Below are 13,509 nucleotides of genomic sequence, written 5' to 3' on the forward strand. Positions count from 1 at the left end.
CGGTCAGCCCCCCTCTTCATGATCGCTTGAGCTCTTGCCAGTTGGTCCTTGAGTTCTTCCAACACTTGATCCCACTCAATTAGTTGCTGTTCTACTGTGGACACAGGGGTAGTTCCCTTGTCAAACCTTATCAAGGTTGGCGGTTCCCTCTTGTAAATTGCTTGGAAGGGAGTTATCTTTGAAGCAGTGTGGTATGAAGTGTTATACCACAATTCAGCCCATGACAGCCATACATACCATCCCATTGGTCTTGCTAATGCAAAACAACGCAAGTATGTATCTAGGGTCCGATTGAGGACCTCTGTTTGCCCGTCCGTTTGCGGGTGGTAGGCCGTACTACGATTAAGTTTAGTACCTTGAAGCCGAAACAACTCCTCCCAAAAACGGCTCATGAATACCTTGTCTCTATTTGAAACAATAGACCGGGGCATGCCATGAAGCCTCACTATCTCCTTGATGAAAATCCCAGCCACTACTCCTGGTGTGAATGGATGTTTGAGCCCAATGAAGTGTCCATATTTGCTGAGTCTGTCCACGACCACAAGTATAGAATTCATATGGGAAGAGGCTATAGAAGACCCTCAATAAAATCCATGGCTATATCATCCCAAATCTGACCTAGAATGGGAAGAGGCTGTAGAAGACCCCCCGACATTAAAGATTCCTACTTATTTTGGTGGCAAACGTCACAATTTCTCACATATTGGTGTATGTCCCCCTTCATACCAGCCTAATAAACACTCGCTGCAATTTGTTTATATGTTTTCAAGAACCCTGAATGACCTCCTACACTTCCGTCGTGACCCTCATGGAGCAATAATGGAATTAGGGAAGAACTCTTAGGCATGAACAACCGCCCTTTGTAAAGGAGCTAATCACCCACCAGCTGGAAATCTGATCGGGAAGCCGGATCCTACTGTAACTCCTTTATAATTCCTTGCAAGTAGGCGTCTTTCTCCACCTCTCGGGCCAGCTGGTCTAGTCGCACTACCTTTGGAACCGTTATAGCTAATAGGGCAGCCGGGTGACTGATTCTCGAAAGGCTATCCGTAGCCTTATTTTCTAACCTTGGCTGGTAGTGCATCTCGAAGTGAAACCCCATCAACTTCAACATCGATCTTTGATATTTCGGGCTCACCATTCGCTGCTCCAATAAAAACTTCAAGCTTTTTTGATCTGTCCTTACAATGAACTTTCTTCCCAAGAGTTAATGCCTCCATTTTTGAACTGCAAACACCATGGCCATCAGTTCCCTTTCGTAAACTGATTTTTTTCTCTTCGACGGCTTAAGAGCATGGCTGAAGTATGTAACCGGCCTATGATTCTGCATGAATACCGCCCCTAACCCTTGCCTTGAAGCATCAAACTCAATGATAAATGGCTGATCGAAATTTGGTAGTGCTAGAATCGAAAGTGACACCATTGCTGTCTTGAGCTGTTGGAAGGCTCGCTCAGCTTCCCCATCCTAGAAAAAATTATTCTTCCTTAGTCTCTTCGTGAGGGGCCACGCCATCTTGCCATAATCCTTTACGAACCTCTTATAGTACCCCGTGAGACCGAGGAATCCCCTCAATTCCTTCAAAGAAATGGGTGCGGGCTAGTCCACCATGGCTTGCACCTTGTAGCGATCAACCGACACGCCTTGCTAGGAGATGACATGGCCAAGATACTCAAATTCCAACTGCCCGAAGGAACATTTTTTCTTGTTTGCAAACAACTGATTTTCAACCAGCACCTTCAGAACATAGCACAAGTGCTGCACATGCTATTCAAAATTTTGGCTGTAAATTAATATATTATCAAAAAATACTAGCACAAATCGTCTCATATACTCCCTGAATACATCATTCATTAAGGATTGGAAGGTGGCCAGTGCGTTCGTCAATCCGAAGGGTATGATGAGGAATTCATAGTGGCCCTCGTGTGTTGGAAATGCTGTTTTAGGCTTGTCCCCAGCCTTGACTCGAATCTGATGATAACCAAATTTGAGATCCAATTTCGAAAAAACCTTAGCCCCATGTAATTCATCGAGCAGCTCATCAATGATTGGGATTGGAAACTTGTTGGGGACTGTTACTTTGTTTAGAGCCTGGTAATCTACACAAAACCTCCATCCCCCGTCTTTCTTTTTAACGAGCAACACCGGGCTGGAATAGGGGCTGACACTTGGCTTTATAATTCTAGTTGCCAACATCTCACATACCATCTTCTCGATCTCGTTTTTTTGAAGATAAGGGTAGTGGTAAGGCCGAACACTAACCGGAGGAGTGTCGGGTAGAAGGTTGATGGCATGGTCCTTATTTCTGGTGGGTAGCAGTCCCTCTGGGCTGCCAAAAACCCCTTCGAACTCGGCCAACAATTCCTCTAAGCTCCAGGGTAGTCCCACTTGCAATTCGTTGAACTTGGCCATTTTCCAACTGCACTCCTTATTTCCAACAACACTCCCTCCCCATTTTCTTTAAACGCCTTCATCATAGCTTTTAGGGAGACTAATGTCTTACTTAAGCTAGGGTCACCCTGCAAGGACAAGACCATTCCCCCCACCTGAAACTTCATGGTCAGATTCCTTCAATCCACACTCATTTTCCCCACCTGATGCCAGCCACTTCATGCTAAGAATGACATCGGAACTCCCTAACTCAAGTGGAAGGAAATCTTCCACTATCTGCAGGTTATCAAGGATTAGTTTCACCCCTTTGCAAATTCCCGCTTCCTGTACAACCATCCCAGTTCCCATTATTACCCCATATCCAGCCATTTCTGTCCTAGGCAAACTCAAATGTTGCACCAACTCCAACGCTATGAAGTTGTAAGTTGCTCCTCCCTCCACAAGAACTATTATCGGCTGCCTTTCTATGAGTCCCCTTAGCTTCATCGTTTGTGGTGTAGTCAATCCCACAACTGAATTCATGGATAACTCGATCACTTCTCCCTCATATCCCAACTTTTCATCGCCCCCCTGCACTGCTTCTTCCTCTGCTACAACCTCGCCTATTTCTTCGTCATAGATCATCAAAACTTGGAGCTCCTTGTTTCTGCACCTATGGCATATCGAATATTTTTCATCACAGCGGAAGCAAAGGCCCTTCTCCCGCTTGGCCTTCCAGTCAGCCTCACTAAGCTTCTTAAAAGGGAAGCTGCCACCATTTCTAGCGGTGTGAAACCAGGGTCCCGACTGGGTCACGGGCTTTTGGGAGGAACCCAAACTCTTCGCTGGTACTGGGGACATTCGATTAGCGACTGTGGGTGCTATAGAGTACCCGTTCCTTGGTGGTCCGGTTGCCCGATGGTAATTTTGAAGAGCTGCGTTCTTGTCAATGTTTTGAGCCACCACCATAATCCGATCGAGCCCCCGTGGTTGCAGCACCTTGATCTCAGCTCTTATCTCTGGTTTGAGGCCGTTTAGGAATTGGCCTTCCAAAAACGCCTTAGGAACATCAGGCACTGCTGCGGCCAATGTCTTAAACATCAATCGATACTCCTTAACAGTTCCTTCTTGCCGAAGAGCCAAGAAACGCTCCTCCAATGACCCCTCTTGAGTGGGGCAAAATCGGCCCAGAATTCCTTGCTTCAAGCCTTCCCAACTCCAAATTCCTCTTCACGTTGTCTCCCATTGGAACCAGGATAGAGCTGCAGCTTCGAAACACAGTGCTGCGGACTCTATCTTCCCCTCGTCCTTTAGTTAATTGACAGCAAAATACCTCTCGGCTCGAAAAATCCACTCATCTAGTTTCTCTCCTTCGAAAATGGGCATCTAAAATCTCCTTCCTTGTATCTCCGATCAGTACCTGCCCCCGAATCCTCATTCCGAGTCGCGACCTCCCACAACCCCAAGGGTTACTTCGGAATCCATGGTGAATTCCGAAGGTCCTTCTTGCTCCTTGGACTTGTTCTTCCTCTCTCGCTCCTGCTCGTCCCACTTTGTTCGCGTGAAAGCGAACTGTTCGAGCATCACCGCTACATTTCGTTCCACCGCCTGGATATCACCTCTAATGTCTTCGACTCCCCTTTGGATGCCTTCCATCTTCAACCCCAATTCACCCACTCTCTCTGTTAAGTCCACCATTAGGGTCGGAATGGCTCTGATACCAAATTGATAGGATTCCTGATAGAAATCCAAACAACAATCAAATATCAATAGTGATTAAACTTTTCAGCCAAGAAAAAAGAAACAACCCAGGGCATTCGAGAGGCCCTCTCTCTCTCTCTCCAGAATTCTCTTAACCAAGAACTAGCCAGCTTTCTCTCTCTTCTTCCCTCCTATTTGTACCTCTCCTCACCTCCTTTCTAACTGAATTCCCCTGCAGATGCTGATTATTCTCTCAGCATGTGGATTACAATTCTACCCCTCCAATGCACACATGCTGGTTGTTACACCTGCATGTGTTGACCCCTTCCTCTAATCTTCATGCTTGTTGCTGTTTGTGGCGTCTTTGGTAGGTCCAGTGCACCGGCGGCCTATCACTCTCCTTTGCTACTTTACATTTTAAATTATGACAGAATCTGGTATTTGATGCTCATTATTAAGAAGTTGTAGCTATTCTGAGGTGATTGGATGTATGGTCATGTAGATCATGTGAAGCCATTTCTTTAAAACCTTGAGGGAAGGAGCTTTGTGTAGTTATTATTTCTGTACTTCTGTGAATAAGTTGCCAAGTAACATGGTTGTTTTTTACTTTTCCCTTCATTTTGGTTCATAGATTTTTTTTTTCTTTTTTCTATTTATTTTTCTTGTTGTTTGCCTTTACTAGGTGAATATTTATTCTTGAGCTGTCAAGTATGAAATTGCAATGTATGCCATTTGTTTTACAGGATTTACAGATGAAACTCCTCGTGACTACCACTGCAATTTAGGACCAGATGGAAAGCGTAGGGATGCAGATGAAAGGGCCGAGCTATGTAGAGGAACAGTTGAATTTGTTGCTACAAAGGAGTACATGGTTAGTTTCATATATTTGCAGGTTATGTATTAAGGTTAAATTTGCACTTAAATTAAAACTAGTTGGTTGCTGAGACCACGCATGGAATTGTTATTCAAAGAAAATGTTAAGTTTCTTCCCATAATAATACATATGCTAAATATATAACATGATCACATGTTGTTAACAAACAAAATATTACAGCTTTAATATTCTTTATTCATGTTCACAATTTGTGACTTCAGAATTTTATATGTTATTGGCCACATGTCTCTAGAAGAGAGAAGTTTCAAAATGATTACTAAACTTGTTTTTCCTTTGTCAAGCTAGAAATGTTTTTGTTGACCAGCCCATCTTTTTTTTGTTTTTCCTGAGAAAAGAAAAGATTTGTTGAGTTTCCATATTTTAGAGGTTGGTTCTATAATATCAACGATGTGATGGAATATGACCATATCAATTATCTTCATTCACTGCCATATCATAAAACTTTTCTATATTAAGATTGTTTTGGAACTTTATGTCATCATTCCCTTGCTAGAAGGTTGCTTTAGGAAGGGCATTCAATGTAAAATTTTGCCACATTGTTCTTTTGCACGAATTTGTATTGTCAATGTGACTTTTAGAAGTCAATTGACATTACAAATGTCGTTTCACCATCCTGAACTTGGTTATGATAAGATGTAGTTGATGATGATTTTCTTGAGGAAAAAATATAATATGGGATATGGGAAAAAAAAGGAAAAATGTTATATAAATTTGAACTGAGTGGTTGCTACTGCCAACCTATGCAAAATTTGAGTTCTTTTTGTTTGTGGACTGTTTTTATGCACATGAAATATGGTTTTCGTCAGTTGATTAGCATTCTTGTCAATCTATACCTTCTCTTGTCTAAGATTACCATGAGATTAGCTGCCTTCTGTTGTGAATTGATTTTCTTGATATGGGAAAAACAACTATTGTTTCTTCCTGCCCTCACCATGTCTCCATCTGGATACAGTATAACCTTTCAATCTTACCTTATTACCAGGTGCGTGACCCCATGCCTGCTGTGTTTTTCTTCCTGATTGACGTGTCCATGAATGCCATACAGACTGGCGCAACTGCAGCAGCATGCAGTGCAATCAACCAAGTTATTGCTGATCTTCCAGTATGTTATATTTCTGTTTCAGTATGTGGGTTAAGATTTTACTTTGCATGTTGGCATGAGCATAACTGTTTTGGCAATCTCCAGTAAATTCAACTAGCATTTTTTTTTTCATTATCTGTCATTTTCTGCTTGATTAGTTTGAAATTATTAAATGCAATTTATTGTAAATAAGAGGAAGCGGTAACCATGTTTTGTTAGGAAGAAGTCTAGACCCCTGATTAAATATTTGAACCTTGATAAAGATGGATTTTTGAATTTTTCTAGCAGCCAATATTTGAATGGAGGATTGCTTGACATGTCTGTGGCAGACTGCCTGTAAGACAATTCCTTCCATGTCGTGAACTGCATACTTGATATTTATGCTCTTTTCTGGTCTGTTTACTTGTCACTCTGAATTCGTTGTAATTGTAAATCAATTCACGTTAACACCTTAGGTGTTAATTATGTCCATTATCATAATAGCCTTATCATAATAGCATATAGGCCCAAGAGGTATGATCCTTTGGTTTGAATGCCCCATATCTTGAGGTATGCGAGTCTTTATTTACGAAGTCTATTTAAGTTCTAACCAAAAGATTTGATCCTTCTATACCAAGTACCATTAGAAACTGCATTATCTATTTCAATTGAATAAGATAAGGGCTGTTGGAATTCGGAAATCAATCCTTGATTTAAAGGGAATGATTGAAAAGATTAAATCCCCAAATTAAAGGAGTAATCAAAGGAATTATCTTAGGTCAACTTTCTGTTTTAGTTTTTTGGTAGTTTCCTATTCTTGTATTTGGTAGTTTCCTATTCTTGTATTTGGTAGTTTCCTATTATTGTATACCCTAAGTTTCCTATTCTTGTATAGCCTAAGATAGAAAGATCTCTTATATATATGTACTGTACAGCTGATTGCTGGAGGTAAGAAATCAAGTAATTTCTTCTAAAATTATTTGTTCAAGGGCTTCTTAGTTGCATACAAAAACCAAGAAATATACTTCAGGAGACTATGGCTTTGAATAGGTGGTCAATTTATTGTGTACATGTTTTAATGATTTTTTTTAGTTGTAATTTCTGTTTTCAGACCAAATGTTTGCTGGAGCAAATTGGTTTTAAAATATCTAACTGCCGGAAATTCTGAGCCCTATGGGTCTGCAGATTGTCCTGTGTTATATCTACCTGCTGCTGATGGCTAGGGTGCATGTTTCTTTTTTGAATAATCATTCTTCTTATTTTCTTCCCCTTATTTACATCCATCTTTGGCCTTTGGCTCATTCTGGTTGAAGATGATGATAATTGTGGAGTGTGCTTCTGGATTGTAATTTCATTATATGAACAAATAGCATTTAGAACCTTTAGTGGCTGTTCTTTGTATTCAATCTTTAAAATTTTCTTCCTGCTTGTCGTTTAAATTTAATTCACTACCAGATTAGCCCTGTTGCTGCTGTTGAAGATAGAAATTGTCATTTTACGTGGTGATGATTTCTTGCAGGAGGGTCCTCATACAATGGTGGGAGTTGCTACATTTGATTCAACAATTCACTTCTACAATCTAAAACGTGCACTGCAGCAGGTCAGAGTCCTGTAGATTTTTCTTTTTGTTTTTTTGATGAATGTCCTGTTGAAAAATTTCTCTATGGTTGAAAACTAATTGTCTTTTTTTTTTTAGTCATCGGATTATTTATTCTTGTTCTTGGTTGTTGAATTTATATCTTTCACTTTAATTGGAATGAACAAAGATATTTAACTGAAGGGAACTGAAAATTTGCAATGTTATTTTTCTCATTTGCCCTCAAATAATTGGCTATTATGTGCCTGATGAATGCGCATGACTTGAATAAAACAACCAAGAAGTGGTTGCTTGATGACCTCATTAACTGCTTCAATGTAATACTTTTTACAAAGCTTTTCGTAAGTGCTATTCATGATGTAAAAGTGGTTATTGTTAGAAAGGACTGAGTTTTAAGTTATGATAGCAAGGACTTATGACAAATGCTGAAACCTCTGAATTGAAGATAGTTTTATGTTTTTGTTTCAACATACTTATTTATTAACGTCGTCATGTTGTACATGTTGGTTTCAAAATATCAACTATGTGATGGAATGCAACCATGTCAATTATCTTCATTCCCCACCATTTCAAGAAACTTTTCCATATAAAGACAGTGTTGGAACTTCATCTTGTTTCCCTCCCTAGAGGGTTACATCAGAAAGGGCATTTGGCATAAAATTTTGCCACATTGTTCTTTTGTATGGATTTGTATTGTCAATGTGACTTGTAGAAGTCAGTTGATATTATTAATGACACACCAATGACCCTAACTTAGTTAGGATAATGTTAAGACCCTGGTGGCAATTTTGAAATTTTTATGATTCATGTAATAACCGTAGCCCACATGGGCCACTTGTGTAGATAGCTACTAGGAAGTTCCCCATGGTTGTGTTATGACACTGTGGGAAGGGCCTATATAAGGCTAGATGTAGGAGGATGGGACTTACATGTTAAATGAGAAGATCTTTCCCTCTTGAATTCTCTCTCCCCCCCCCCCTGCCCCCTCTCTCGATTCTTCTAATTCTCAGCACTTCAAGGGCCAGTTTGGCTAGGCGGTTTGACCTCTTATAAGCTGGGATGTAGCTTTTAAGCTACCTAACTTATGTAATTAAAATGTTTGGCAAACCATAAGAGCGTTTAAGCTACCTAGCTTAAACGCTTTTACACTAGCGTTTTGCAAAAGCTAGTTGGAGATAGCTTTTGCAAAAAGCTGCTATATAATAAGTTGTGTTGACCACGATTTTACCATATTACCCTTATATATTTTGCTAATTTTCAGCCATGCCCTTCTTCTTCATCTTCTTCAACCTCTGCCTCCAGCTGCCAGTCGCCCAAGCCTTTTCGGACGCCACCGTCGCCCCCACTGTCTGGCCATCTCCTCCCCATCACCGTCCTCACCCACATCAGCCGCCATCAGCAACATCGGCCTATCGCATCGCTGGCTACTGCTCCTATCGCGTCGTTGGCCGCTACTCCTATCGCGTCGTTGGTTGTCCGTCGCCCCTATCGCGTTGTTGGCCGTCCATCGCCCTCATCTCCTCTAGTTTTGCTTCTCCTCCCTGCTGCCATGGCCGATCGAACTGTGTATACATGTATATATATATAACACTAATAAAGATATATATAATAATATATTATATAATAATATATATTGTTGTTATATAACATATATAATACATATAATAATTTGTATTAATATATTTTTAATAATTATATAGAATTTGTCAACATTTGATAAAATTTTACATTATTCAATAACATTTATTTTCGTCTTTTTATCAAGTTGTAATAGCTTATCAGCTCTTTCAAACCAATCACATAATTATTAACTGATAGCTTAAAAGCATATTTATCTAAACACATTATCAGCTTAAATGCTACCTAACTTAAACGCTATAAACAGCTTAGACACTACCTAGCTTAAAAGCTTTAAAAAAAAAGCATAGCCAAACTAAGCACAAGTCTCACGCAAGAGACTTGACATTTTGGTATTAGAGCCGGTCATCCTTGATTGTGATTCTAGCTTTAGGCGGTAGTGCGTACGGGGCAATAGATTGGTGGAATTGTGGTTGATCAATCAGTGATTCATATGGTGGAGGGAACTCGATTGAAGCAGTTGGAAAATCGCATGGAAGCGATGGAGTATGGAATGACTCACGGCAGAGAGGAGATAAAGGACGATCCAAGGTGAGCTACATGAGGACATGGTAGCCTCTCAGGAAGGAGTTCAGCGAGAATTATTAAGGCACCTGGAAACTGTGGAACAATTTGGATAGAGAATCAATAACATGTTTAACATGCTATCCTTCCTGCCTCAATTTTGGTTGCCGCTGGAATTCCCTCCCAGAACAGTTCCCGAGCAGGGGTTGGCGGGGCCAAGAATCTTCCCTAGACCACAAGGAGTGACTAAAGCAGGGAATTCATCTTATTAGGAGACCAGAGATTAGGTAAGGGAAGTTAATTCTCCTAGATCCAATCAAGGCCCCATGCTAAGATTGGAGATCCCTCTCTTTGAAGGATCCAAACCACGATTGTGGATTTGAAGGTGTGAGAGGTTCTTCCAGTTTTACGGTGTAGTTGAAAATGAGAGGATCAATCTTGCTACCGCCTGTCTAAACGATATGGCCGATGTATGGTTCTAAGGGTGGTATAGATCACGGGGAACAAATGCTAGACAGATAGATTTTGTTGAAGAATTGTGTGTCTGATTTGGTGAGAGGAATATGACTGATGTAATAGAGGAGCTTAACAAACTTAAGCACGAAGGGTCAGTGACTGAATACGAAGAGAAGTTTGAGGAATTAGGGGCATTGGTGTGGAATGCACAACCCACTCTAACTGACTAATACTTTGTGTCTAGTTTTATTAGCGGCCTTAAGGATGAATTAAGGTCCATGGTGAAGATGATGATGCCTATTACGGTTAGGCAGGTGGCAGAGAAGGCGAGATTGCAGGAGTTGACGTTAGAGGCGATTTACAAGAAGAACAAAGCAGTGGCCAGACCCCCACCACCTAGCATCCACCCCTTAGGAGGGAATACTAGAGCCTTAGTGGCTAAAGGGGTAGTAGGGGGACCTAGGGTCAATCCCAGCCCTCTGAAATCTACTACTATGGAACAAAGGAGGCTTATGGGATAGTGATATTGATGTGGGGAGAAGTATGGCCTTGGACATTAGTGTAGGAGATAGTTATTGAACATGGAAGGAGAGGAGGAAGATAGAGGTGAAGAATTGGTGGATGGAGTACAGGCAGGAAGTGACAGAACTCAATATGGGAGAAGAAATAGAGCAAAAAGGGGTAAAAATTTCATTTCATGCTCTCAGAGGAGGTACCACTGGAAAGATCATTAAGGTGCAACGACAAGTGGGAGAAATGAAGTTGTTGGTATTAATAAATGGTGACAGTATGCATAGCTTCTTAAGTGAAGCTACTGCCATGGAATTAAGGTGCAAGATGACTGCCACAAGCCCATTATTTGTGACTGTGGCGTATAGAAGCAAAAATGTAGTCATAACAAGTGCGAAGGGTTCAAGTGGTTGATGCAAGGGCATGAATTTCAAGCTAGATCTGAGGATCCTTGAGTTGGGAGGTTGTGACATCGTGTTCGACGTTGATTAGATGAGAACAGTAAGTTCTCTCACCTTTGACTTCAACAAATTAGAAGTCACAGTGGATATGGGTAGCACAAAACTGACTTTTATGGGCATTATGGAGCAAGGGGAATGTAAACTGATTAAAGGGAGCAAACTATAGAGGCTGATGTAGAGTAAGGGGGGACTAATTGCCCATTTATGTTTCGTTCACGCCTTAGAATGGAATGGATAGTAAGGCAAGAAGAGTGGGAAGGAGTAATAGACGGAGGGCAGCTTGACCATGCTCCAATCCTCCACTAAGGTACAACTTCTTGATAGCTTAAATTTACTCTTACAAGAATTTCAAGACCTATTTGTTGAACCCCAATCCCTGTTGCCCCAAAGAGCCTTGGACCACTCTATATACCTTATACCCATCTCACTTCCAGTTAATATACGTGCATATAGATACTCACCCATACAAAAAGCCGAGATAGAGAAGCAAGTAACTAACATGCTTTCTATTTCAAGACCTATTTAAGCCATATTATTTCTGGGGAAGGGGTGAAGATTGACCCCTAACAAGGTCACAACCATGGTGGAGTGGTCTAGGCTGCAGACAGTAAAGGAGTTAAGGGGCTTCCTTGGGTTAACAGATTAATACAAGAAATTTGTACATAATTATGGCCCCCCATCAGTAAACCCCTAACTGAGTTGTTTAAGAAAGACAACCTTCAATGGAATCCACGAACTAAGGCAGCCTTCTTGACGCTTAAGAAGGCTATGACAGAAGCATCGGCATTAGCCCTTCCAGATTTCTCTAAAACCTTTGTGGTAGAAACGGATGCTTGTGGCAATGGAATAGGGACAGTCTTAATGCTGGAGGGAAGACCCTTGCCCTATATCAGTTAGGCCTTGGCTCCAAGACACTTAGGCCTAAGTGTGTATGCACACCCAATTACACGGGAAGGGAGTTTTGAAGTTAATGGGGTTGGACTACACTATTGTGTATCGCAAGGGAAAGGAAAATGTAGTGGCAGATGCCCTCTCAAGAAGGGAAGAAAAGGGTCAATGTCAGTCTATAACAGCTATGGCTCTGGAGTGGGTGAAGGAGGTGGCAGGAAGTTATGATCATACGCCATGGGTCCAGGACATAATAGCCCAACTTGCAATTCATGCAGTGGGGAGTTTAGGGTACACATTTTCTAATGGGCTAGTGAGGTTTAAGGGCAGACTGGTGATTGGAGATGATGAGGCACTTAAGGGAAGGATTATAGCCTTTTTACATGGTTCTCCAGTGGGTGGCCACTCAAGAATACGAGCTATTTATCAGAAAGCTAGACAGTTATTTTTCTGGCCAGGACAAAAGAAGGCAATGGTGAGCTTTGTGCTATCATGTGAGGTGTGTCAGAGATGCAAGCATGAGAATGTGGCTTATCCCGACTTGCTGCAACCCTTGGCAGTTCCAGAGCAGGCTTGGGAGGGAATCTCTATGGATTTCATAGAGGGACTCCCCAAATCAGAAGGTAAGGATGTGGTATTGGTAGTGGTAGATAGATTGACCAAGTTTGCACATTTTATCAGTCTAACCCATCATTTCTCAGCATAAGAGGTTGCAAGAAAGTTTATGGATTTAGTGGTGAAGCTTCATGGAGTGCCTAAGTCCATTGTCTCGGATAGAGACAAGATTTTTACAAGTGTGTTTTGACAGGAGTTGTTTAGGAGCATGGGGGTAGGGCTGCACATGTCCACAACCTACCACCCCCAAACAAATGGCCAAACAAAGAGGGTTAATTAGTGCTTGGAGGCCTATTTGAGGTGCACGTGTTTCACTAAGCCTAAGAGTTGGAATAGATGGTTGTCATTAGCTCAGTGGTGGTACAACTCTAGCCACCATAGTGCCTTCAACTGGAGTCCTTTCGAAGCAGTGTTCGGCTATAGGCCACCCCTCATTCCAGCCCTATTGAGTTATATAGCTACTATGGCCACAGTGGAACAATATCTACAATAGAGGCAAGAGGTTTTGAAGAGGGAGTTAACTATAACGCAAAACAGGATGAAGTAGAGTGATGACAAAAGAAGAAGTGATCGGACTTTTGAAGTAGGGGATACGGTTTATCTCAGAGTGAAAAGGTTTCTACAGCAGCCATTTACATCCACCCCTGCATCCAAGCTAAGTCCTAAGTATTTTAGACCCTATGTCATTGAAGCTAAGGTAGGAAAGGTTGCCTAACTGTCGCCACAGGTTAAGATGCTCCCTGTGTTCCATGTATTGTTGAAGAAATCTATTGAGCCACAGGCGACAGCTAGCTTGGAAGTACCTACTGTAGCTGA

General features: G+C 41.4%; 1 protein-coding gene across 4 annotated transcripts in view; it reads left to right on the forward strand.

Annotated features, from left to right (window-relative positions):
- The window catches only part of LOC127810975 (protein transport protein Sec24-like At4g32640), a 94,225-nt gene that overhangs the window by 24,820 nt on the left and 55,896 nt on the right, over positions 1–13,509 (forward strand). For all 4 annotated transcript variants that reach the window (XM_052350623.1, XM_052350624.1, XM_052350622.1 and 1 more), the window contains exons 8-10: positions 4,813–4,940; positions 5,947–6,066; positions 7,544–7,624. In XM_052350623.1, the coding sequence (XP_052206583.1) occupies positions 4,813–4,940; positions 5,947–6,066; positions 7,544–7,624 (329 nt within the window). The remainder of the gene's footprint in view (positions 1–4,812; positions 4,941–5,946; positions 6,067–7,543; positions 7,625–13,509) is intronic.

This window comes from Diospyros lotus, chromosome 10 (assembly GCF_014633365.1).
Source record: "Diospyros lotus cultivar Yz01 chromosome 10, ASM1463336v1, whole genome shotgun sequence".
In the NCBI taxonomy this organism is placed as follows: Eukaryota; Viridiplantae; Streptophyta; class Magnoliopsida; order Ericales; family Ebenaceae; genus Diospyros; species Diospyros lotus.